This window comes from Mauremys reevesii, linkage group 13 (assembly GCF_016161935.1).
Source record: "Mauremys reevesii isolate NIE-2019 linkage group 13, ASM1616193v1, whole genome shotgun sequence".
In the NCBI taxonomy this organism is placed as follows: Eukaryota; Metazoa; Chordata; order Testudines; family Geoemydidae; genus Mauremys; species Mauremys reevesii.
The window spans coordinates 12,343,871-12,370,022 of record NC_052635.1 but is presented as its reverse complement, the minus strand read 5'-3'; the positions used below and the strand labels follow the sequence as shown (position 1 = coordinate 12,370,022).

At 42.2% G+C, this 26,152-nt stretch overlaps 1 protein-coding gene across 4 annotated transcripts in view; it reads right to left on the bottom strand.

Annotated features, from left to right (window-relative positions):
* Positions 1 to 21,223, bottom strand: part of LOC120380688 (olfactory receptor 6C4-like) — a 28,338-nt gene extending 7,115 nt beyond the window's left edge. The window contains exons 1-2 of one of the 4 annotated variants that reach the window (XM_039498646.1): positions 21,142 to 21,205; positions 1,710 to 3,014 (exon numbers count right to left, since the gene is read on the bottom strand). In XM_039498646.1, coding sequence (XP_039354580.1) covers positions 2,037 to 3,014; positions 21,142 to 21,183 — 1,020 coding nt within the window. In that variant the 5' untranslated portion in view covers positions 21,184 to 21,205 and the 3' untranslated portion in view covers positions 1,710 to 2,036. The other 3 variants (XM_039498648.1, XM_039498647.1, XR_005587853.1) reach the window with 3 other exon arrangements.
* Positions 21,224 to 26,152: the final 4,929 nt, after the last annotated feature.

Below are 26,152 nucleotides of genomic sequence, written 5' to 3'. Positions count from 1 at the left end.
TAAACCTTTAGCTATTAGATAGTTAAGGATTAGCAACAGCGTGATTATTGGGTAAGAACTGAGTTATTTATTGACCTGGGTAAGTGGCTGATCCTTTGGGATCAAAAGAACCCTTTGGTTGATGAAACTGGTTTTAAATAACCAATAACCACTCATCATTAAGTCTAGTGTTTTTGGTGGTGAAACAAGGACTGGAATGACTAAGGAGATTGCTTTTCTGACATCTTGTTAGCCAATGTGGTGAAACAGATGTTTACTTTTGTTGCTGGTCTGGTATATGGCAGAATATCCACCAGTTTTGGGGTGTATCTGCCCTCGTTCTCAACAGTTTGTCCTGAATTTGGTATTCTCAGTAGTGACCCACTGAGGCACGGTGACGGAAGACACAGGAAGAAGTTGTTCTGCTCTAATTAGCACTGGTACAGACTCATTTGCAGTACTGTGCCCAGTCCTGGGCACCACACTTTAAGAAGGGGGTGGACAAATTTGTCAGGCTGTGGTGGGAAGATTCAGGGAATGGTAGAATGTCAGTTTCCACTCTGAGCAACATGGCCAGCAGAAAATTACAGCTGCCAGGGACCAAGGCATTGGGGAGCTGAGGAGAGGGATCTGGGTCTTCCTGAGTCATAAATCCTTCCCTGGGCTGCTCCTGGGGCAGAGTAGCAGAGACCCATGACCAACGTTCCCTTTAAGGTGCATGCCTGCATGGCTGCACAGGAGGCCACCAAGAGCTGCATAGGCGTACACACTTCACTCAGGGGTGTGGGGTGAGGTGGGGGTGGTGATGGGGGAACTTAGGGCATGCAGGGTTGGGCAACTCCCCCAGCCCCTGCAGTGCGTCAAGGAGAGATGCCTTTCCACCCCAGGCCTGGGGCTGCAGGAGGGCAAGATGCCTCTCCCCTAGCCCCATTTCAGAGCTACTGAGGCCAGGGAGAGACACTCTCTCCCATTCCAGATGCTTCTGTGGAGACAGCGCTGTGGGGAGTCCTCTCTCCCGGCCACAGCCCTGGGCAGCCTGCATCTGAAACCCCTTATCCTTGGCCCCACCCCAGAGTCCACACCCCCAGCCAGAGCCCTCAGTCCCCTGCACACCAACTCTCTTCCTCAGCCCTCAGCCCCCTCCCACACTCCAAAACCCTCAGTCCCACCCCCACCGCACATCTCCTCCATATAGGTGCACATAACAAAATTCATTCTGCACATGGATGGGAAAAATTAGAAGGAACATTGCCCATCACTAACCTGATGAAGCACAGGAGCAGATAGCATGTAGCCATGGAAACTAAACACTGATTTGGTCAGGGGTAAGCCATCCAATGAGAACACTGGGCACACCTGTACATTGATCATCCTTCTCAGAGTTATCTCAGGTATTAGAACTGCAGTATGCAAATTATCAGGAAATGAAGAGTGCAGATTGCTTGTTACCTCTGACGTCACCATGGCCCACCTTAAGTGTGCCTGAGTTGCTGACTTGGACATATGTACAATTTATTCCTAATTTAATGATTGGACACAATTTCCTTAACAATATAGCTTCATCAAAACCTGCTGTCTTCAGCTGTAGCCTACACACATATTTCAAATGAGTTTTAATGTTACGGAAAGTGTGAAGAGAATGTTTTATTCCAGTTTTAAGATCACTTGGGATAAACCAAGGAGAGAAGATATATGCTACATTCATTAAAGAGAATATATTTAATTCTTTTATACTCAAGAACTAATTAAGATATTTACTTGAAAAGTTATCCACACTCAGAATAAATAATCAAAGTTCAGGGAGGAGACATGTTATTCTCCAAACAATAGAATGGGAGGGTGGTGCAGTGCTTGTCTCAGGATTTGGCTTCTTCTCCTAATTTTCCCCAAATTCTGGCAGATGGCCAGAGGTATGTAACACCCAGACTCCACCTTTGGATTAAGGGAATCCTGATCCTGAGAGTCATCAGTTCAATGGGACCATAGAGAATAATACTGGCTACACAAACGATTCAAGTTTGTAAGATCATTTCCTCATGATTGGCCCATTTTATGTATTAGCTAGAAATATCTGATTTCTTGCAAAAGACAAAAAATCTAATGATGGAAGCCTTGAGGAAAACTTTCACCTCCTTGTTTCTCAGGCTGTATATGAGGGGGTTGACCAATGGGGTCAGGACTCCATAGAAAACAGAGAATATTTTGTTCAGATCTCTCAATGCATCAGAGTCTGATAGCAGGTACACAATGACTAGAGTCCCATAGAAAATTGTCACCACAATGAGGTGAGAGGAGCAGGTAGAAAAGGCCTTCTGCCTCCCAGTGGTGGACGGGATTCTCAGAATGGTGGAGATGATACAAACATAGGATGCCAGGGTCAATAGAAATGGAGGCAGTGTGAATATGGAGCAGAGTATGAAAGCAGTAACATCCAGCATGTGGGTGTCACTGCAGGCCAGTTTTATTACTGGGCTTAAATCACAAAAGAAATGGTCAAGTTCATTGGGGCCACAGAAAGTGAATTGTGACATTAGTAACATTGTTGGCAAAGGAGCCAGAAATCCACTTACCCAAGAGCAAGCAGTCAACTGGAGGCAGAACCGTCCATTCATAAGAGCAAAATAATGTAGTGGCTTGCATATTGCTAAGTACCGATCATAAGACATCACAGATAAAAGAAGGCATTCTGTAGCTAACAGAGAACCAAAAATATAGAATTGTGTGATGCAGCCACCAAATGAAATGGTTCTGTCTCCAGTCCGGAGACTGGCCAGCATCCTGGGCAGGATGGTGGAGGTATAGCAGGTCTCCAAGCAGGACAAATTCCCCAGGAAGAAGTACATGGGGGTGTGAAGGTTCTGATTAGCCACAACTAGTGCTATGATGATGATGTTCCCGGCCATGGTTGCAATGTAGATCACTAGAAAGAGCATGAAGAGAAGGGTTTGCAGTTGAGGAAGATTCCCAAATCCCAGGAGGACAAATTCTGTGATGATCGTTTGATTGCCCTGGCGTTTGTTTGCTGTTGGTTTCATCTAGGGGAAATAAAACAAATTCTGCAATTTATAGTCTAACTGCAATTTAAAAACAGTCTTCATTTTACTTCCGGCGTCCCCATGCTGGTTGCCATCCCAACAGTTGGGTCAAGACTCCAGATGGCGGAGGTATTCTGGGTAAAATTTTCAAAAGTGCCTAAGTTAAATCACTTCAACCTTTTATATTTACACCTCAGTTTCTGAGGACATGTCATCAATAACACAATTGTGTGTTTAACACACATTATTTTTAGAGATTTCCCCCCCTCCTAATATTATCTATCTATTTCTCAAATCTCTTCTAAAGGGAATCACATAGTGTGTTCATTTCTCTACAAGGATACTCCCTGTTCTTTTTCATAGCCATACAACGTCTAGAATTTATGGGTAACATTTTCAAAAATGCCTCAGGGCAAGTTTGAAAAGTATTCCTGCACCTAAACTTGTGGATAGGCCCTTTGAATATTTAAACAAGACAGGATTCATAGCTAGATTACGGACATATGATAATGCCTCCTGAGCTAAGGTTGCTGTGACAGTTTGGGGGAATATGCCTTTGTCCAGTTGTTAATGCCATTTGGTTTTTTGAATGCTATTTCTAATTACAACCGTTGTTCTGGATGAGATCATCTCTTCTATACCAGGAAACTGGGGAATCTGGGCCTGGAGAATACTGGCAACGCCACCAAGAGCCATCAACACTGAATGGCTCACCCTGGGTGAAACAATGGGAGTGTTGAGAGAGCCACATCTAGGAACAGTGACCTGTCACCACCCAGTTCCAGGGGGCTCAGCAGCACATGGGGCTCAGTGGCTGGATCCAATCACAAAAGGCCAACATTCATTAAGAGAGAGGGAGTTTTTGGTAGTTTTGTTATATTTGCATTTAGCTTTGGAAACTTGAAGCCACCACAATGAGGAAACGCACAGGTAAATTCTGTAATAATAATAATAATAACAACAATAAAAAATCAACAGACCCCTCACAGAGATTGCTGGTTTCTAACGTCTCTTATAAGGCTTCTGCAGATCGTTAGAAATTTGCTGCTATAATCACTATTTTCATGGTTTCAGTTATTTTGAGCCTCAACTTATTTTGTATCCCCATTAGTGCTGCCAAAATCACTTAGAGTTGAAATTTTGTAACAGGATCTAGTGACCTCACCTATGTGGAAATATGGAAAGATGCTGCTGACATATTGTACATAGCTACAGAAGCGATCTGGGAAATAATTACTGCTCAAACACTTTCCATGATCCTATCCTCCACACAATCAAATACAGAAGTAGAACCCAACATTTCAGTACGCAAATAAGGAACATGAAATTCTTACACACACACACACACACACACACACACATATTCAGGTGTGTATACCATAGTCAGGAGACCCTGCAATTTTCCATGCAGGGGCATGACTCACACACAATGGGAACATGTAATTCAGAGGTATGGAGCCATCCACAAGGAACGTATCTTAGTTTGGAATTGTTACTTAAAGCAGAATGAAGGGGCTGAGATTTTTGAAATGGCTAAAGGTGTTTCAAGGGGAATTAGTCTCCTAATTGCCATAGAAGGAGGTTTTCAATAGCAAAAAATTGCAGTTAGGTTGAAAGTTGTTATACTCAACACATACAATACTTGTGGGACTTGTATCAAATTCCCAAAATTGGCCATGACTGATTAGGTAGAAATGAAAATCTCTGTCATAATATTCCAGGATTGTCATTCTGTGTGTCACTCTGAAGCTTATTAAGCCTGAAAATCAAAAAGGTCTCCTACAAACTGTGAAAACATGAACAAATTGCTAAGGATCAGGACAAAAGATTAGGGCGCACACACAGGGAGAAAATCAGAAAGGTTAAAGCATAAATGAGTTACACCTACAAAGGAACATAGAAGGGAAGAAGAAGAGGAATAATCAATATATTAGAAACTTGAAAGAGATGGAGGAAAGTGTAGGTCCCCTAGTCAGCAGGGAAGGAGAACTAAGAACACAGTACATTAAGAAGGCTGAGAAATCAACACAAAACCCACACAACACCACAACCAGCACACAAAACAACCTTATACACACAAAGACCCTCAGTGCAATACACACCCACACAAAGCAGCAATAATCTCCCAGCACAATCCAACCCACACACATATCAACACAAACCCCAGCACACACAGTAATCCCAAAAATAATTCTGAAGCCTCTGTTGTCTGCTGAGTTTGTGCAAAGTGATGGAAACAGCTACAAGAATGGTCCAGAGCTCCTTTTCTTTAGATTATGAGCATGTTCAGCTATTACTGAGATACATCATCTGTCATTCATTTTTTAAGTTCTCTGCTATTTGGGGGCTTTTTAATACACATGACTTTTTAAATACACATTACACCTGTGAAACAGCATGGGCTTTCAGCTACTAGTGAAGAGGTAAGTAGATTGCCTTCAGGATAGAAGATTGCACCAACAACCTGGCTGACCAGTCAGGTAAAATTTAGAAGAGGAATCTCATATAAATTTGAAAAGATTAGTTCTAAGCTTTAATAACCTTTGATTAATCGCTATTGGATGGAAACCAAGATTTCACTCTCCTTTCCCCTTCCTGCCCCAGCCCTCCCATCCCACTACATTACTTTACTTTCCATTTTTTATCTGTTCTCCAGCCAAAAATCAATAAGAAAGAAAGAAAGAAAGAAAAAGAAAACTTGAGTGCATTACAATAACTGAGTTAAAATGAAATGAATATTTAAAACTTTCAGAGAGTGAATTAGGAAACAATTCCCCTCTGACTTACCCCAGCATAAATCAGAAATAACTGCACTGAAATCAATTGACGCAGACTGTAATAAAATTGGGATAACTGAGAAGAAAATGACACCAGAAAAAAGTGTCTTCTCTTCAATGTTTTAATGTCCCAATACGGAATCCTGCCTAACACACCTGCACAGACACAAATTGTCACTTTTGCAGCATGATGCCCCATGTGCTGCATTGCAACCAACCTCTATATGCTTTGGTGACCACATGGGAATTCTTCCCAAAGAGACTCTGCTGTCATGTTGCCAGGCAGTCTGAGCCAATCTTAGTAACAACTGGTGAAGATATCAGCCTTCCAGAATGATGCAACGTTTTCTGCTGCATCCACTATAGGGATGGGATTTGGAAAGAAGGGCTTCAATATGCGGGTGCTGGAATAGCAGAGGACCAATCACTTGGTTGACAGACTAAGCACAGTGTCTGATTGGGGATCCCAAGCCATTGCTTTGCAAAGACTATGCTGTAGAATGCGGTTATGCTGTTGTAATGTGATGTTGACACGCCGATGCAGTATCAGGATGGAGATATTGTCAAAGAGCAGCCAGCCAGGTGCACTGTGGTTCTAGTGACCCTCCATCATCTTTATTTCACACTGGGGAGCAGATCCATTCCTGCTCTATCTGTGATATCTTTGTAGGTGTTTGACCATCATCACCTTGTACCACTTACTTCTCTTCTTCAATATTTCAGGATCTCCCTCTGTCTTTGCACAGGCAGCAAGGAAGGGAGATGTTTCCTTTCTCTCTTCCTCTTCCAGAATGCAGAGTATCTTCTTTCTTGCTGCATGTCTCAGCCCTTCCTAGGGATGTGATTGCAGAGCCATTGGCCATTATCTTTGAAAACTCATGGTGATCGGGGGAGGTCCCGGATGACTGGAAAAAGGCTAATGTAGTGCCCATCTTTAAAAAAGGGAAGGAGGATCCGGGGAATTACAGGCCAGTCAGCCTCATCTCAGTCCCTAGACAAATCATGGAGCTGGTCCCCAAGGAATCAATTCTGAAGCACGTAGGAGAAATGAAAGTGATCAGGAACAGTCAGTGTGGATTCATCACGGGCAAGTCATGTCTGACTAACCTAATTGACTTCTATGAGGAGATAACTGGGTCTGTGGATAAGGGGAAAGCAGTGGATGTGTAATTCCTTGACTTTAGCAAAGCTTTTGATATGGTCTCCCACAGTATTCTTGCCAGTAAATTAAAGAAACATAGGCTGGATGAATGGACTATAAGGTGGTTAGAAGGCTGGCTAGATCATCGGGCTCAACAGGTAGTGATCAATGGCTCCATGTCTAGTTGGCAGCTGTTATCAAGTTGAGTGCCCCAAGGATCGGTCCTGGGGCCGGTTTTGTTCAATATCATCATTAATGATCTGGAGGACGGCGTGGACTGCACTCTCAGCAAGTTTGCAGATGACACGAAACTTGGAGGAGTGGTAGATACGCTGGAGGGTAGGAATAGGATACAGAGGGACGTAGACAAATTGGAGGATTGGGCCAAAAGAAACCTGATGAGGTTCAACAAGGACAAGTGCAGAGTCCTGCACTTAGGACGGAAGAATCCCATTCACTGCTACAGACTAGGGACCGAATGGTCCCTGCAGAAAAGGACCTAGGGGTTATGGTGGACAAGAAGCTGGATATGAGTCAACAGTGTGCCTGTGTTGCCCAGAAGGCTAACGGCATTTTGGGCTGTATAAGTAGGGGCATTGCCAGCAGATTGAGGGACGTCATCATTCCCCTCTATTCAACATTGGAAAGGCCTCATCTGGAGTACTGTGTCCAGTTTGGGGGCCCACACTACAAAAAGGATGTGGAAAAATTGGAAAGAATCCAGCGGAGGGCAACACAAATGATTAGGGGGCTGGAGCACATGACTTATGAGGAGAGGCTGAGGGAACTGGGATTGTTTAGTCTGCAGAAGAGAAGACTGAGGGGGGATTTGATAGCTACTTTCAACTACCTGAAAGGGGGTTTCAAAGGGGATGGATCTAGACTGTTCTCAGTGGTAGACGATGACAGAACAAGGAATAATGGTCTCAAGTTGCAGTGGGGGAGGTTGAGGTTGGATATTAGGAAAAACTTTTTCACTAGGAGGGTGGTGAAGCACTGGAAGGAATTAACTAGGGAGGTGGTGGAATCTCCTTCCTTAGAGGTTTTTAAGGTCAGGCTTGATGAAGCCCTCTCTGGGATGATTTAGTTGGGAATTGGTCCTGCTTTGAGCAGGGGGTTGGACTAGATGACCTCCTGAGGTCCCTTTCAACACTAGTATTCTATGAAATTCTATCCTCTATGAGGATATGCAGGGAATGATACCAAGGACATCCCTAATGTTATATTACTGCTATTTGTTTACATGGTTTGGAGCTTTCTGGTCTTTACTGATTGTGCTAATAAAAGTGACTAAGGCATTGCTTTGCCATCAGTGTGAGTGCCTCTGCTGTAAACAAGTTACTGAACTTGTCAGTTTAAATTCAGTTGTATCTGATTCTGGGACTAGAACCCTGCTATGCCCAGCTTATTCCACTGGTAATAATTAGTGACCAAGAAAAATGATCACTCATTAAAGAATCACACTATAGCAGCCCTGAGCCAGGGAGCTGGATCTGCTGAGATGGGCCAGGCGTATGGTGAGCCAGAACTGTTCCAAACAATCAGGGTGGTACATGTATAGAGGTGAAGGTTAAAATCTTTCACCCGAGGAGGTATCAGCCATAATGAAAGAAATAGGCCCTTTCCCCAGGAGCATGGGCAAAGAAGAAGGGATAAGATGTCTTAAGAAAACTGTGGGGCAGGTTAAATTTGTGATCTAACTAGTGAGGATTGGGAGAGAATTTTACAGAAGGGAGTTGGCTCTGGTGTTTGGCTCCATATTCCACAGGGCTATAGTGATCAGAGACAATGGCAGCTCATGAGTTAAGGGGAAATTCTAATTTTATTTGGGCTCGACACAACAATCTCCATTGTTCGTTTTGTTAAACAAAAATCTAGGGACGATGTTAGGATATAGATATTCAGGCCTGTCTGCAAAGGCCTGTCTGCAAAGGCCTATACTTTAAGAATTTAGATGTATTCGTATCACTAAGCTAGTTATAGAGGTATAAAAGTAAGAATCAAAATCACTGTCTGCCAGTGTAAGGGCCTTCTCTTACTGTGACAATCTGAGGCCTAGTTCTTAGTCTAAGGCCTTCAGCTAAGCAGCAGAGGCCAGCCATAAACTGGGAAGTGTATGATCACATCCTCACATTCCAAACTAGTCACATTGAAATAAGGTGCTATTGGGCTGTTAGGAATACAGTCCTGTCGTGATATTCCTATCACCTCCAGAGAAAGGGAAGAGCCTAGAAGATGTAAAAGGAAACTTAGTTTGATAGCATCCTGACTGGCAAGAACTCACTTATCAATAGCTGGGATGTGAAATCCTCATTTCTGTATTGTTCTGTCACTGTAGTGTCCACTTTCCTATTGTTTGTCTGTATAATCTCTGTCTGGTTCTGTGATTGTTTCTGTCTGCTGTATAATTAATTTTGTTGGGTGTAAACCAATTAAAGTGGTGGGATATAATTGGTTAAATAAGCATGTTACAATATGTTAGGATTGGTTAGTTAAATTTCAGTAAAATGATTGGTTAAGGTATAGCTAAGCAGAGCTCAAGTTTTACTATATAGTCTGCAGCAGGGGCGGCTCCAGGCCCCAGCACGCCAAGCACGGGAGGGCGGCAGGCGGCTCCGGTGGACCTCCCGCTGACGCGCCTGCGGAGGGTCCGCTGGTCCTGCGGCTCCGGTGGAGCATCCACAGGCATGCTTGCGGAAGGTGCACCGGAGCTGCGGGACCGGCGAGCAGCAGAGCGCCCCCCACGGCGTGCCACGGTGCTTGGGGCGGCGAAATGGCTAGAGCCGCCCCTGGTCTGCAGTCAGTCAGGAAGTAAGGGGGGAAAGGGAACAGGGAATGGGGGTGGGGGAATTGGGATCATATTTCGCTAAGGGGGGGAGTGGGAACAGGGAATGGGAACAGTGACACAGGCAAGGATCTGTGGTGTCAGAGCTGGGAAGGGAGACACTGAGGAAGGAAACTGGAATCATGCTTACTGGAAGTTCACCCCAATAAACATCGAATTGTTTGCGCCTTTGGACTTCGGGTATTGTTGCTCTCTGTTCATGCGAGAAGGACCAGGGAAGTGAGAGGGTGAAGGAATAAGCCCCCTAACAGACAGACCTTCAGAATATAAGGAGTGATCTAGATACACTGGGAAACGCTATGGAAAAGCCATGGATACACATGATATCAATGAACTTGGTAATTGTGCAACCCATATTAGTGGTGGTGTTAATGACTTTGATTTGAAAGGTATACACTTACTTAGGCAGTTGGGAAACAGAAGGGATGTATATGAAATACAGGCCTCTATAAAGACTTAGGAAGTATTCTATGGCTTCACTTGTGAATGTTGAGAGTGAAGCCATATTTAGGCTTGATATGAAGCCTTCTGTGATTTTTAAGAGTCTGTTCTGATAACCTTCAACAGTATGGGCATATGTAGGACAACTGAACACATGTAAGAAGTTGCAGAGTAATAATATTTGTGAGAAAAAAGATAAAGCCAATTATAAAGCTAAGAAAGACCTGTTTGAGCAAAAACAAAAGCTGTACAGATGACAGTGGATAACTGATGTAGAAATCAGAGACTAATCGAGACCTATAAGAAAAGAAAACCTTGTCTCGTGGAGTCACTTCAGAAAACAAAAGTGTAGTATGCATATTAGCAGGAGACCAAAAGTGAGGGTAGGTTATCTCAGATATCACCATGGCCCCATTTCAGAGTGACTTGAACTTTTGACTTGGCCATTTGAAAAATTCTTTCTTAATAATTAGACACAACTTTTCTTAACAATTTGGCATCACTAAAACTTAATGGCTACAAATGTAGCCTGCACGTGTAATAAGTTTTAAGATTATGTAAAGTGTCAAGAGTATGTTTTATTCCAGTTTTAAGAATATTAGGGACAAAGAAAGGAGAGATGGCAAATGCTAAATTAATTAAAGAGTACATTTTTAATTCTTTTATTCTCATGAGCTGTTCAAGATATTTACTTGAAAAGTCGTCCACAGTCAGAGAATAACTAATCAAAGTTCAGAAAGGATACACATTATTCTTCAGACAACAGTGTGGGAGTGGGAGTGCAGTGCATGACTCAGGGTTTGGCTTCTTCTCCTAATTTTTCTCCAAATTCTGTCACATGGCCAGAGGTAAGGCAACACCCATACTCCACCGTGACATCAAGGAAGTCCTGATCCTGAGAGTCAGGAGTTCAAAAGGATCATTGAGCGCAATATGGGCTATACATATGATTTGAGTTTCCAGAATGATATTCCCATGATTGGCCCATTTTATATATTAGCTAGAAATATCTGATTGCTTGCAAAAGACAAAAAAAATCCAATGATAGTTTTCCTCAAGGCTTCCTTCACCTTCTTGTTTCTCAGGCTGTATATGAGGGGGTTGACCAATGGGGTCAGGACTCCATAGAAAACAGAGAATATTTTGTTCAGATCTCTCAGTGCATCAGAGTCAGATAGCAGATACACAATGACTAGAGTCCCATAGAAAATTGTCACCACAATGAGGTGAGAGGAGCAGGTGGAAAAGGCCTTCTGTCTCCCGGTGGTGGAAGGGATTCTCAGGATGGTGGTGATGATGGAAACATAAGACACCAGTGTCAATAGAAATGGAGGCAGTGTAAGTATGGAGCAGAGTACAAAAGCATAAATTTCCAGCATGAAGGTGTCACTGCAGGCCAATTTTATTATTGGGCTTAAATCACAAAAGAAATGGTCAACTTCACTGGGGCTACAGAATGTTAATTGTGATATTAGTAACATCGATGGCAAAGGAGCCAGAAATCCACTTACCCAAGAGCAAGCTGCCAACTGGAGGCAGAATCTGCCGTTCATAAGCGCTGCATAATGTAATGGCTTGCATATGGCTAAATAGCGATCATACGACATCACAGATAAGAGAAGGCATTCTGTAGATGCCAGAGAACCAAAAATATAGAATTGTGCGATGCAACCACTAAATGAGATGGTTCTGTCTCCAGTCCGGAGACTGGCCAGCACTTTGGGCAGTATGGTGGAGGTGTAGCAGGTCTCTAAGAAGGACAAGTTCCCCAGGAAGAAATACATAGGGGTGTGAAGGTGCTGATCAGCCACAACTACCGCTATGATGAGGAAGTTCCCGGCCACGGTCACAATGTAGATTACCAGAAAGAGCAGGAAGAGAAGGGTTTGCAGTTGAGGGAGATTCCCGAATCCTAGGAGGATGAATTCTGTTATGGTTGTTTGATTCCCCTGGCATTTGTTTGTTGTGGATTTCATCTTGGGGAAATAAAACAAATGTTGCAATTTATAATCTAACTTCCATTTCAAAACAGTCAACATTTTAATTTTGGCTTCCCCCTGCTGGTTGCCATCCCAATGTTTGTGTTAAGACTCGAGATGATGGAGGTATTCTGGGTAAAATTTTCAAAAGAGCCTAAGTTCAATCACATTGGAAATGTTCCTATTGGCTGGTATCTGTATGGTTGAACACATCTTGCCTCAGTCTCCTGAACATTCTTGTATATTACTTTAGCGAAAATGTCTGAAATTATCAGTGGAGATTTAGGGAATTAAATGCCACACTTTTTGATTCCAGAGACTTGGGTTATATACAGATACAGAGAACGTGAAAAGGTGGGAGTTGCCCTACCAACTCTCACCTTAATAGCTTATCTTAATTAATTAGCCTCTTAGAGTTGGTAGAGCAACTTCCACCTTTTCATGTTCTCTGTATGTGTATATATATCTCCTTACTATATGTTCCATTCTATGCAGCCGAGGAAGTGGGCTGTAGCCCACGAAAGCTTATGCTCAAGTAAATTTGTTAGTCTCTAAGGTGCCACAAGTACTCTTGGTTTTTTTGGGCTTTAATGATATCTCACCCAGTCCTTCACTTTAGGTTTGTCACTTTCTCTATTTGTGCCCCTGTTCCCTACTCTATGAAGCCATTGGTGAGGATGCCACTTACATTTTCTTAATTTGATTTGTCATTTATAAGCTCTCTATATCTGCCCAGTTGCTCATGTGTAAAATGGAGATAATGATATGTAAGATACTTCACAAAATTCTTTAATATCTGTGATAATGTGTGCTATATAACAACTAAGTGTTATCATTCTGTTATGAAACCATGCCTGACTTTAATGCATACTAGGAACAAAAATTAAACAAGCCTCATGGCCGCTTTTTATGTGTGCGCCATAATTTTGAAGATATGGAATCAATAACACAATTGTAGGTTTAATATTATCAACCTATTTCTCAACTCTGTTCTAAAGAGAATCTCATAGTATGACCATTTCTCTGCAAGGATATGCCCCATTCTTTCTGACAGACATACAACACTTAGAATTTATGAGTAACATTTTCAAAAATACCTAAAGGCCAGATTTTGAAAAGTATTCATGAACAAAAATCAGCACAAATCACTCAGCACAACACAACCCACATATAAATCAACACAACCACCAGCATACGCAATAACCCCAAACCTCACTCGGAACCTTTGATTGTTGAGTTTGTGCAAAGTGATGGAAACAGTTACAAGAATGTACCTGAGCTCTTTCAGTTTAGATTGTGAACAGTTCAATTATCACTGGGATTTATGTTCTGTTATCATTCAATGGTTAAGTTCTCAGCCATTTTGGGCTTTTTGACACACATGATTTTACAAATTACACCTGTGCAACAGCATGGGGGTTCAGCTACTAGTGAACAGGTAATCAGATTGCCGCTGGGGATAGATGATGGCAACAACTTGGTTGACTGAGCAGCTAAAGGACAGGTAACGTTTCAAAGAGGGAACTCAGAAAATTTTGAAAAGATTGGTTCTACATTTTAATAACATTTTTTAAATTCTTTGTGATTGGAAAATGAGATATTGTTCTCCTTCCCCATTCCTGCCATGTCCCTCCTTTCTCTTCCCTCCCCCCGACCAGTTCTTTACCTTTCTGTTCTTCTGATTTTTATCTGTTTTTCAGAAAAAAATCAATAACAAGAAAGAAAGAAAGAAAGAAAGAAAGAAAGAAAGAAAGAAAGAGGTATACTGAAGATTGAATTATAGTAACTGAGTGAACATTTGAAATTAAATGAAGATTTAAAGCTTTTAAAGCGTGCATTAGGAAACAAATTCCCTCTCACTTACCCCAGCATAGATTGGAAATAACTGCACTGAAGTCAACCGAGATGCACTTTTATAAAACTGGGGTAAGTGAGAAGAAAATAACACTAGAATAGAGATGTCTTCGTCTTCCTCTTCAATTTTTTTAATATCCCTATAGAGATTCCTGCCTCATGCATCTGCATAAACAAAAGTGTCTCTTGCACATCACGATTCCCCATGTCTGGCATTGCAATCACCTTTATATGCTTTCGTGACCACATGAGAATTCTCCCCAAAGAGACTCTGCTGTCATGTTGCCGGGTAACCTGAGCCACCATTAGAAACAATGGGCAAAGAGGCCAGCCTTCCAGAACTATCAAGGTTTTCTGCTACATTCACTACAGGGATGGGATGTAGAAAGAAGGGCTTCAATCCACAGGAGCTGCAAAAGCTGAGGGGGAGTTGCTTGGTCGTCAGACTAAGCACAATATGCTCAGGGATCCCAAGCCATTGCTTTGCATTGATTGTGCTGTAGAATGGGGTTAGGCTGCTGTAATGTTATGTTGTTGACACGCTGATGAAGGATCAGGATGGAGATGTTGTCAAAGAGCAGCCAGCCTGGTGCACTGTGGTTCTAGGTGACCCTCCATCATCCTCATTTCACACTGGGGAGCAGATCCATTCCTGCTCTATCACCGATATCTTTGTTGGTGTTTGACCATCATGACCTTGTACCACTTACTTTTCTTCTTCAACATTTCAGGATCTCCCTCTGTCTTTGCACAGGCAGAAAGGAAGGGAGATGTTTCCGTTCTCTCTTCCTCCTCCAGAATGCTGAGTATCTTCATTCCCTCTTCAATTCCCAGCCCTTCTTGGAGGGCAATCCTCTCACCACAATGCGTGGATAATTCAAATCGTGTTGTACACTGAGGCAGGAAGAAAGAAGAAGGCCCCTAGGTGTAGTAGTTCAGTTTCCTCACCACACTCTGTCCTTTGTCATGTACCACAGTCATCAATAGAGGTTGCACCTCTTAGTAGCCAGCCATTGCTCCTCCTCAGTTCTGTGATAGCCTGGAAGGAGCGGCTCCGTCACATGCTCTCCATGACACCATCTATGTATAATGGGACTGTTAGTCCTGTCCTGAAACTCAGTGTTTCTGTTTGGTTGGGTCTTTCCTAATACCAGCAGAAAGGGGAAGGGCCGAAGAAGAGTCCGCTTCCTTGGGCTGACAGGCCTATATTCTGTGAACGATTGGCTTACACAGGTTAGCATAAGTGCAGCATGGATCTATAACCCTGAGCATAGAGAAATTGGCCCAAGGGTTACTCTAGATTTCAGGGAACTGGGAATATCTTTCTTAAGAGGGGAGTTGTTACATAATAATACCAGGGAACCACAGCAATACTGAACTGACGCTAGGCTTAGATATTTTAGGATAAAGTAGTTGGCAGATGATTAGCCACAAACTTGTTTTAGCAGTAGTTGACATATATGGTAATGAGCTAAAAGGTGTTAGTGTGTTAGCCAATAGGCTAAAGGGACCCCAATATTGTTAGGGTGAGGAAGTTAGATATGGACATGGGAAGCTGGGCCTTTGAATGAATATTCATAGCAGCGAGCAAGCTTTCATCATTAGAACCTTTGTTGTCATCATTTATCACTGAACTTTGGGCACTGGGGCCAGACCATTGGACTCATTTGGCATCTGGGCACAGGGCTGGTCCTTTGTCTCTTACCAACAGCTCCCCAAGGAAGGGTGGAGTGTATAAGTACATGAGCATATGCCAGGAATGATACTAAGAATATCCCTAATGGTACCTGTGTTTATGTGATTTGAAGCTTCCCTGTCTTTACTGATTGTGCTAATAAAGGTGGCTAAGGTTCATCCACAGTATCATGGCAATGCATTCAGGGCCTGGGCAGGAGGCCTGGAATGTATCAGAAATAGACTGTTAATTCTAGAGCGTATTCCAGAGGCTATTGTTTATGGTGTTCCCCAGGCCCATCATGTGAGGTTCCTTGATCCTTTAATACTCTCAATTTCCCCCTACTTTGTTACCGTTTCTGTTTTAGAAACTGTATGTGGTTCAAACTGAATGCAGTAATCAGTGGGTCAGAAAAGTGGCCAGTAAGGAGAGAGCACCCCAGAGTGGGGACACCCTAGCCCCTCTCCTGAGTGACCCACAACGAGACTGGTGGTTCAGCCCTGCAGGGATCCTGAGCCCAGCTTTATCGGGGTTAGGAGGACTCCACTCTATGGAAGAGAGGAAGGGGTGTTCTCGATGTCAGGCAGAAAAGGGAGTCAGGGCAGGGACTCAGATACTTTCACCATCCGATTCCACCAGGGTCACATAGAAGCCAAGAAAATTCTCCACAATAGAAGGACCCAAATCCTCATAAAAGTCAAATCCAAATGTTCAGGGACTAGCTGAATTATTACCTAGGGAAATGTCCACTACAGTTAATGGGGCTACTCAGATGAGTCAGAATCAGGCCCAAAGATTCACACACCATTGAATTTTGATCCCATGTCGTAGCCCATTGTCCCTCAAACCTAATGTGAGTGCATAATTATCATAGATTTGACATCATACAGCTTGTCCCACGGATAAGTGCAAGTGGAAATGCCACGCATTCTACAACCATGCTGGATCCCATCTCTGCACCTTGGTGGATCAGAAAGGCCTCAAGAAGTGTAAATACACACTCAGGATCTTGTCTCCCCCTAGTGCCTTGACCCAGCAACTATAGCATCCTGTCACTCACTCACCTGCAAAGATGTTATCCTTAAGGATATGTGGTAGAGGCCTAAGTTTTGTGACAGGTGATTCTGGAGTCAATATCTTTTGGAGATAGATAGATAGATAGATAGAAAGAAAGAAAGAAAGAAAGAAAGAAAGAAAGAAAGAAAGAAAGAAAGAAAGAAAGAAAGAAAGAAAATTTGCAGATGACACCAAGCAGGAAGGGGTTGCAGGCACTTTGAAGGTCAGGATTAGAATTCCAAAGAAGCTGGAAAAATTGAGTATTGGAGAATTCCATCAAGAAGATGAAATTCACTAAAAACAAGTTTGACATGCTTCACATGGGAAGGAAAAATCAAATGAACAAGTGCAAAGTTGGGAGTAACTGGCTAGGTGGTAGTAGTGCTGAAAAGTATCTGGCGGTTAGAGTGGATTGCAAATTGAATAAAAATCAGCAATACAATGTGTTTGTGAAAAAAGGCTGTTACCATCTCTGGGCACCACACTTTGGGTTTGTTGTGGATAAACATGACAGGTAGTGGGTGGGAAGTGTTGGGAGCAAACCTCTATCTCAACATGATAAAAGCCCGCTGTGATTTTTAAAGAGTCTGCTCTGATAATGTTTAGCAGCATAAGTAGAACTGCACACTTGGAAGAAACACTGGACATCCTTCATAAGCCGAAATCCACTGGAAATGGAGGCTAATCTGCTTGAAAACAGGTTTTTTTGGGCAACAAAATGGTCACTAAGAAAAGGAGTAACGCTGCAGTTTTTCAGGCTTTGATAGTGAAACAATGCCTTGAAACTGGCACGCAAAAGAATATAAAACTGAAGTCAAAGAAATTCAAGTGGGAGAGATACCAGAGCTGAGAGATGTCATCGAGAGCACCGTGTGTTACAAGTTCAGAATCTTTGACTGAGAAACCCTCAGAAATATGAATATTTTAAGGAGCAGAACAGCGTTCTTTAAGAACAACTAGGAGCAACAGACTTGGAGGACACAGAGCGAACATGATCTTTTAATCACATTGTGAAACTTTTGAAAGAAAAAGCCTTAATGTGGATAGTTTTGTGTTCTCTGTGCCCATATAAGCCGCTTTATCATTCCTTGAACAATCTGGACTCTAAAGCTCCTATTGCACCTGTCCTTATGCAGCCTATAATCACATCACAACCCCAAACTATCAAGGTGGTACATGTAGAGAAGTGAAGGTTAAAATCTTTAATCAGAGGAGATATAAGCAATGGTGAAAGAAATAGGAACTTGTCCCAGGAGGAGGGGCAAAGAGGAAGTGATATGGTGTCTTATGAAAACTGTGGAGAAGGTTGAATTTTGTGATCTAACTAGAGGGGACTGGGAGAGCATTTTGCAGAAGGGAGTTCCACAGGGCTACAGAGATCAGGGACAGGGCAGCTCATGAGTTCAGAGGATATATGAGTTTTATTTGGGATTGACACAGGAAGCTCCATTGTCAGTGTTAAGCAAAAACCTAAGGATAAACCTTCAGAATATAAGGAGCACTCTGGAAACACTGGGGAACAGCTGCGGATATTCACCATGTCAATCAGCTTTGTAATTGTGCAAGGCAGATTAGTGGTGAGGTTAATTGCTTTCATTGGAAAGCTACACACTTGTTTGGACAGTTGGGAAACTAAAGGGATGTATATGAAATACAAGCTTCTTTGAATCCTGAGGATGTATTCTACGGCTTCACTGTGGTCAATGTTGGGAATGAAGCCATATTTAGGCCTGATAAAATGTCTGCTGTGATTTTTATAAGCCTGTTCTGATAACCTTCAAGAGTGTGAGCATAAGTAGGACAACTGCACACATGTAAGAAGTTGCAGAGTACTCATATTTGTGAAAAAAAAGATAAAGCCAACTATAAAGCTATAAAAGACCCATTGGAGCTAATACAAAAGCTGTACAGATGAATGTGCACATCTGAAGTGGAAATCAAGGACTACTATACACATATAAAAAGATAACAAAGAGGTATAAAAATGTCTGTGTAACAAAGGGAGATTGAATCTGCATTGCCCAATGCTGGAGATGACTGTGAAGTATTGTCTTTGAAAGGAACTGATTACTTACTAAATTGTTTTGCCTTAAGAAAGATTTGTGGGACCCAACCATTGAGTAGGTGAATCTCAGTCCAGCAGGACAGAACAGGGTATTGTCGAAGGTTAGTTTCCACTCCCAATGACCTGGTCAGAAGCAAATTACTGATGCCAGGGATCAAGGGGGAGTAGAGAGGAGGGAACTATGTCTTCCTGAGTAAGAAACCCTTCCCTGGGCTGCTTCTGGAGATTTGTGTCAGAGACCTACCACTCCTCTGATGAAGCACAGGATCAGAAACTTGAATAACACTGTTGGGAAACAAACCATCAATGAGAACTCTTGGCCCACCTGTACATTTACCTTTCCTCATAGACTCGCTTCAGATAATGGAACTACAGCATGCACATTAGCAGGAAAGGAATTATAAGGATTAGGTGAATTATGTCTCATGTCACCATGACCCCACTTAAGAGTCATCTGAGCTACTGACTTGGCCAAGTTTATAATTTATTCCTAATCTAATGATTAGACCCAATTTTTGTTAATAATTTAGCATCATTAAATCCCAATGGCTACAAAGGTAGCCTACACCCATATTATAAAATGTGGTTTTAACATTATGGAAAGTATGAAGAATATGTTTTATTCCAGTTTTGAGATCAATAGGGTCAAAGCCAGGAGAAATGACAAATGCTAAAATTATGGAAGAGTACATTTTTATTTGTCTGAATTATTTTATTCTCATGAACTCATGAAGATGATTACTCGCAAAGTCACCACACTCAAAGAATAAGTAATAAAAGTTCAGAGAGGATACTGAGAATTCTTTGGACATTAGAATGGCAAGTTGCAGTTTATTTCTTAGCATTTGGCTTGGTGTCCTAATTTCTCCCCTACATTTTATCACATGGCCAGAGGTAGACAACAGCAAGACTCTACCCTTGTTACCCAGGGTTCTTTCAACCTAAAGCTCTTGGTAACTTTTACTCTGTGTGAGGAGGTGTCAGGAAACAAATCAGGGGAGACACGGCCGTCTGACCTATAGATGGCTGGCACAAACAGGACAACACAAGAGTGCTTTCACTTAAAGTTAAACTTTACTTAGTCTCAAGCACTTACACACATCCACAACAGGTTAGTAAAACACCCCCAACCCTCGATAATTACCGAAGCTGAGTGTGGCTCTTGGGTGGCACAGTGGCAGCCCGTCTGCCGGTGGGGAACACAAGATGCAGTCCAGAAGAGTCCCCCAAAACATGTCCCACTATTTCAAGCTTTTCCCCCTTATTTATACATTAGTAATAGAATGGCATGTCCCTTAAAGAAATCTTGTTAAGTAAGCAGTTTCAGTGATCAAGCAAGAGGTTCCTTCTGATTATTGATTAACCAGGTGTGGGTTTTTCCAGAGTTTGCAGCCTTGAGACCTCAATAGACATTCCTGGGGCATATCTTATTCTTTTAAAATACATATTTCAACACAATTCTTATCAGGAAGGACGTGAGGTCAAGCTGCCCTTTCTATGGCACCCAAAATCCCCTCCCCTCCTGCCTTGGTCAAGCCGAGATTGCTGAATGGCCAATTTACAGCCAATTTACAGCTTGCTGACTAGGCCACCTTTAACAATAAGCCAGAGTGATTTCAAGCACTTTACTGGTTTGCCAAAGTCTCCCCGTACACCCTTGGATTAAGGAAATCTTGATCCTGTTAGGAGTTTGAAAGGCACACAAAGATGAGTAGGGGCTACTCACACGATTCACACTTTGCAAGATCATGTTCCTATGATTGGCCCATGTTGTGTGTGTATTCTCTTGAAAAACCTGTACTCTTGTAAAAGACAAAAAATCTAAGGACAGCTTTTCGCAAGGCTTGCTTTACCTCCTGGTTTCTCAGACTGTATATAAGGGGGTTGACCAATGGGGTTAGGACTCCATAGAAAACAGAGAACATTTTGTTCAGGTCCGTCAGTGCATCAGAATCTGGTAACAGGTACACAGTGACTAGAGTCCCATAGAAAATTGTCACCACAATGAGGTGAGAGGAGCAGGTGGAAAATGCCTTCTGCCTCCCAGTGGAGGAAGGGATCCTTAGGATGGCAGTGATGATGGAAACATAAGATGCCAGTGTCAATAGAAAGGGAGGCAATGTGAGAATGGAGCAAAGTATGAAAGTAGAAACTTCCAGCATGAGGGTGTCACTGCAGGCCAGTTTTATTATTGGGCTTAAATCACAAAAGAAATGGTCCAGTTCATTGAGGCCGCAGAAAGTGAATTGCGATATCAAGAATATTGTTGGCAAAGAAGCCAGAAATCCACTTACCCAAGAGCAAGCAGTCATCTGGAGGCAGAACCTGCCATTCATAAGGGTTGCATAATGCAGTGGTTTGCATATTGCTAAGTACCGATCATAAGACATCACAGATAAAAGAAGACATTCCGTAGCTGCCAAGGAACCAAAGATATAGAATTGTGTGAGGCAGCCACTAAATGAAATGGTTCTGTCCCCAATCAGGAGACTGGACAGCATCCTGGGGAGGAGAGTAGAGGTGTAGCAGGTCTCTAAGAAGGACAAGTTCCCCAGGAAAAAGTACATGGGGGTGTGAAGATTCTGATCAGCCACAACTAACCCAATGATGAGGATATTCCCAGCCACAGTCACAATGTATATCACTAGAAACAGCAGGAAAAGAAGGGTCTGAAGTTGAGGGAGATCCCCGAATCCCAGGAGGATGAATTCTGTGATGATCGTTTGATTTCCCTGGTGTTTGTTTGCTGTGGGTTTCATCTAGGGGGAAATAAAACAATTTTTGCAATTTATAATCCAACTTCCATTTTAAAACAGTCAACATTTGAATTCTGGCTCCCCCCTGCTGGTTGCCATCCCAACAGTTGAGTCAAGACTCCAGATGTTGGAGGTATTTTGGGTAACATTTTCTAAAGTGCCTAAGTTCCATCACATTGGAAACATTCCTATTGTCTGGTATCTCACCTTCAGCTTCCTGAATATTCTTGTACATTATTTTGTCCACAAAGTCTGAAATTATCAGTGGACACCAAGGGAATTAAATGCCACTTTCTTGAGCTCACATGAAAATATCAGTCATATCCCATTGCTGGGCTCATATCACATTTACCCATATTTACATTGCAGAATGCAGCAGATTCCAGTGGAGCAGACACAAGAATTTGATCCATGGAGTTGGGTTTTAATGCTATCTCATCCACACCCTTGGGTTTGTCACCTCCTCTCTCCATACCCCTTTACTCTATGAAATTGTTGGTGATAATATTGCTTCCTTTTTTAAATGTGATTTGAAATTTATGAGATAAGAACTCTCTACGTATGCTCATTTTCTGTTGTCTAAAATGGAGATAACGACGCTTAGACACTTTACAAAGTTCTTTAACATCTATACTAATGGGTGCTCAGTGTTATCATACTGCTATGAGACTATTCAGAACTATGCACTAGGAAAAGAAATTATACATGCCTCACATTCACATCAGCCCTTTATATGTCTGCCTTATCTGCAGAAAAGGCATCAATCATTTGTTGAACAATACACATCATTTTTAGCAATTTGTTGTTTTCCCATCATATCACAGAAAGCTCTCTCCTAAGTCTGTTCCAAAGCAAAGTACATAGTATGTTCATTTCTCTGCAAGAATATGCATCCTTCTTTTTAACTGCTATACCACACCTAAAATTGATGGGTAACATTTTCAAAATTGCCTACAGACCAGATTTTGAAAAGTATTCATGCACCTAAACTTGTGGATAGGCCCTTTGGACATTTTAAATATGTTATAGAGGATGCCTGGAGAGAGAGATTAAGGATCACTCCTAATGCTTCCTTGTCTAAGGTTGCTGTGACAGTTTGGGGAATATGTCTTTGTCCAGTTATTTACATTTGGTTTAATGAATGCGATTTCAAATTGCAACCATCATTGTGCATGACATCACCTCTTTTATAGCAGGAAACATGTAATAGACTCATAGACTCATAGACTTTAAGGTCAGAAGGGACCACCATGATCATCTAGTCTGACCTCCTGCACAACGCAGGTCACAGAATCTCACCCACCCACTCCTGTAACAAACCCATAACCTATGTCCGAGTCTCTGATGTCCTCAAATTGTGGTTTAAAGACCTCAAGCTGCAGAGAATCCCCCAGCAAGTGACCCATGCCCCACGCTGCAGAGGAAGGTGAAAAACCTCCAGGGCCTCTGCCAATCTGCCCTGATGGAAGATTCCTTCCCGACCCCAAATATGGCGATCAGTCAAACCCTGAGCATGTGGGCAAGACTCACCAGCCAGCACCCAGGACAGAATTCTCTGCAGTAACTCAGATCCCACCCCATCTAACATCCCATCACAGACCACTGGGCATACTTACCTGCTGATAATCAAAGATCAGTTGCCAAATTAATTGCCACAATTAGGCTATCCCATCATACCCTCCCCTCCATAAACTTATCAAGCTTAGTCTTAAAGCCAGATATGTCTTTTGCCCCCACTACTCCCCTTGGAAGGCTGTTCCAGAACTTCACTCCTCTAATGGTTAGAAACCTTCGTCTAATTTCAAGTCTAAACTTCCTAGTGTCCAGTTTATATCCATTTGTTCTTGTGTCCACATTGGTACTAAGCTTAAATAATTCCTCTCCCTCCCTAATATTTATCCCTCTGATATATTTATAAAGAGCAATCATATCTCCCCTCAGCCTTCTTTTGGTTAGGCTACACAAGCCAAGCTCTTTCAGTCTCCTTTCATAAGACTGGTTTTCCATTCCTCGGATCATCCTAGTAGCCCTTCTCTGTACCTGTTCCAGTTTGAATTCATCCTTCTTAAACATGGGAGACCAGAACTGCACACAGTATTCCAGATGAGGTCTCACCAGTGCCTTGTATAATGGTACTAACACCTCCTTATCTTTACTGGAAATAGCTCGCCTGATGCATCCTAAAACTGCAGTAGCTTTTTTAACAGCCATATCACATTGGCGGCTCATAGTCATCCTGTGATCAACCAATACTACGAGGTCCTTCTCCTCCTCTGTTACTTCCAACTGATGTGTTCCCAATTTATAACTAAAATTCTTGTTATTACTCCCTAAATGCACGACCTTGCACTTTTCACTATTAAATTTCATCCTATTACTATTACTCCAGTTTACAAGGTCATCCAGATCTTCCTGTATGATATCCCAGTCCTTCTCTGTGTTAGCAATACCTCCCAGCTTTGTGTCATCCGCAAACTTTATTAGCACATTCACACTTTTTGTGCCAAGGTCAGTAATAAAAAGATTAAATAAGATTGGTTCCAAAACTGATCCCTGAGTAACTCCATTAGTAATAGATCATGGGGAAGCTGTGTCTGCAAAACAGTGACACCACCATCAAGGGCCATCAACCCTGAATGGCTCACCACTGGTGAAACAATGGGAGTGCCGAGAGACCCACGTCTAGGAACAGTGACTCATCACCACTCAGTTCCAGAGGGCTCAGCAGTACATGGGGTTGTATGCTTGGATCCAATCACAACAGACCAGCCTTCATTCAGAGAGGGGAACTTGGTGGGGCTGTTATAGTTTTCCCATTGGTAGAAACTTGAAACTGCACCAGTAAAGAAACCCGCAGGCATATTCAATAATAATAATAATAATAATAATAATAAAAAATAAAAAATTGAACAGACCCATCACAGGGATTGCTGATTTCTAAATTCACTGATAAGGCTTCTGATGATAATTAGAAGTCTGCTGCTGAAATCACCATTTTCATAGTTTCAGTTATTTGAGCCTCCAGTTTTTTTGTAACCCCACTGCTGTTGCCAAAATCCTGGTAGAGTTGAAATTTCATAATAGGATCTAGTGACCTAACATATGTGGAAATATGAAAAGATGTTGCTGATATATTCAACGTAACTACAGAAATAATCTAGAACATAATTCTTGGCCAAGTCCTATTTATGCTCTAGCTCCAACACAATCAACCACCCAAGAACCACCCAACATTTCAGCATGCAAATGAAGACTTTGGAACGTGTACTCTCTCTCTCTCTCTCTCTCTCTCTCTCTCTCTCTCTCTCTCTCACCCACACGCTTATTCAGTTGTTTATGCCATAGTTAGGGAACATTGCAATTTTCTACTGGGTGCAAGGGCATGACTCACACAGAGTGGGGACATGTAATTCTGGGTATGGAGCCATCCAGAAGGAAATGAATCAATTTTGGAATTTTGACTTAAGCCAGAATGAAGGAGCTGGGGTTTTTGAAATGTTTAAAGGTGTTACAATGGGAATTATTCACCTAATTGGCACAGACAGAGATTTTCAGTGTGATTTAGGTTAAAATTTAAATATTACTGTACCCACAGAGAAGCCAAACAAATACAATTCTTGTGGGCTTTTATCAAATGCCAAACATTGATCATAACTGACTTGTCTGAAATTAAAATCCATGTAACGATATTCCAGGATTGCCATTCTGTGTGTCACTCTAAAGCCTATTAAAGCTGAAAATCAAAAAGGAATCCTACGAATGGTGGAAATGTGGACAAATTGCAAAGGATCAGTACAAAAGAATAGGGCACACATATAGGGAGAAAATCAGAAAGGTTAAAGCAAAAATGAGTTTCACCAGCAAAGGACATAATTGGGAAGGAGAAGAATTATAAGTACATTAGGAACATGAGAACATGTAGGAAAGTGTAGCTCCCCCAGTCAGCAGGGAAAGAGAGCTAATAACATTACATGAAGAAGGCTGAAAAATCAACACAACCACCCACACAACAACACAACCAGCACACACATTAACCCCAAACACACATAGCCCCTCACTACAGCACACATCCACACAAACCTTTCAGCACAACACAACCCCCACACAAATCAACACAACCAATGGCACACACAATATCCTCAAACCTCACTCAGCAGCCTAGACAGTCTGTTGAGTTTGTGCAAAGTGATGGAAACAGCTCCAAGAATGGTTTAGAGTTCTTTCTCTTTAGATTATGAACAGGTTCAACTATTACTGGGATTTACGGTCTGCAAAGTTTTCAGCCATTTTTCAGCTTTTTAACACACAGCCTTGCACATTACACTTGTTCAGCTGCAAGGGCATTGAGCTCCTAGTGAAGAGGTAAGCAGATTGCCTTTGGGGATAGAAGATTGCACCAACAACTTGCCTAATCTGGCTGCTAAAGGGTGGGTAACATTTCAAAGAAGAGGGACCTCAGACAAACTTAAAAGGTTAGCTCTAAATTTTTAATAACCCTTTTATTAATTCCTAGTCCCCCTTCCTTACACATCCCTCCTTTCTCTTTGCT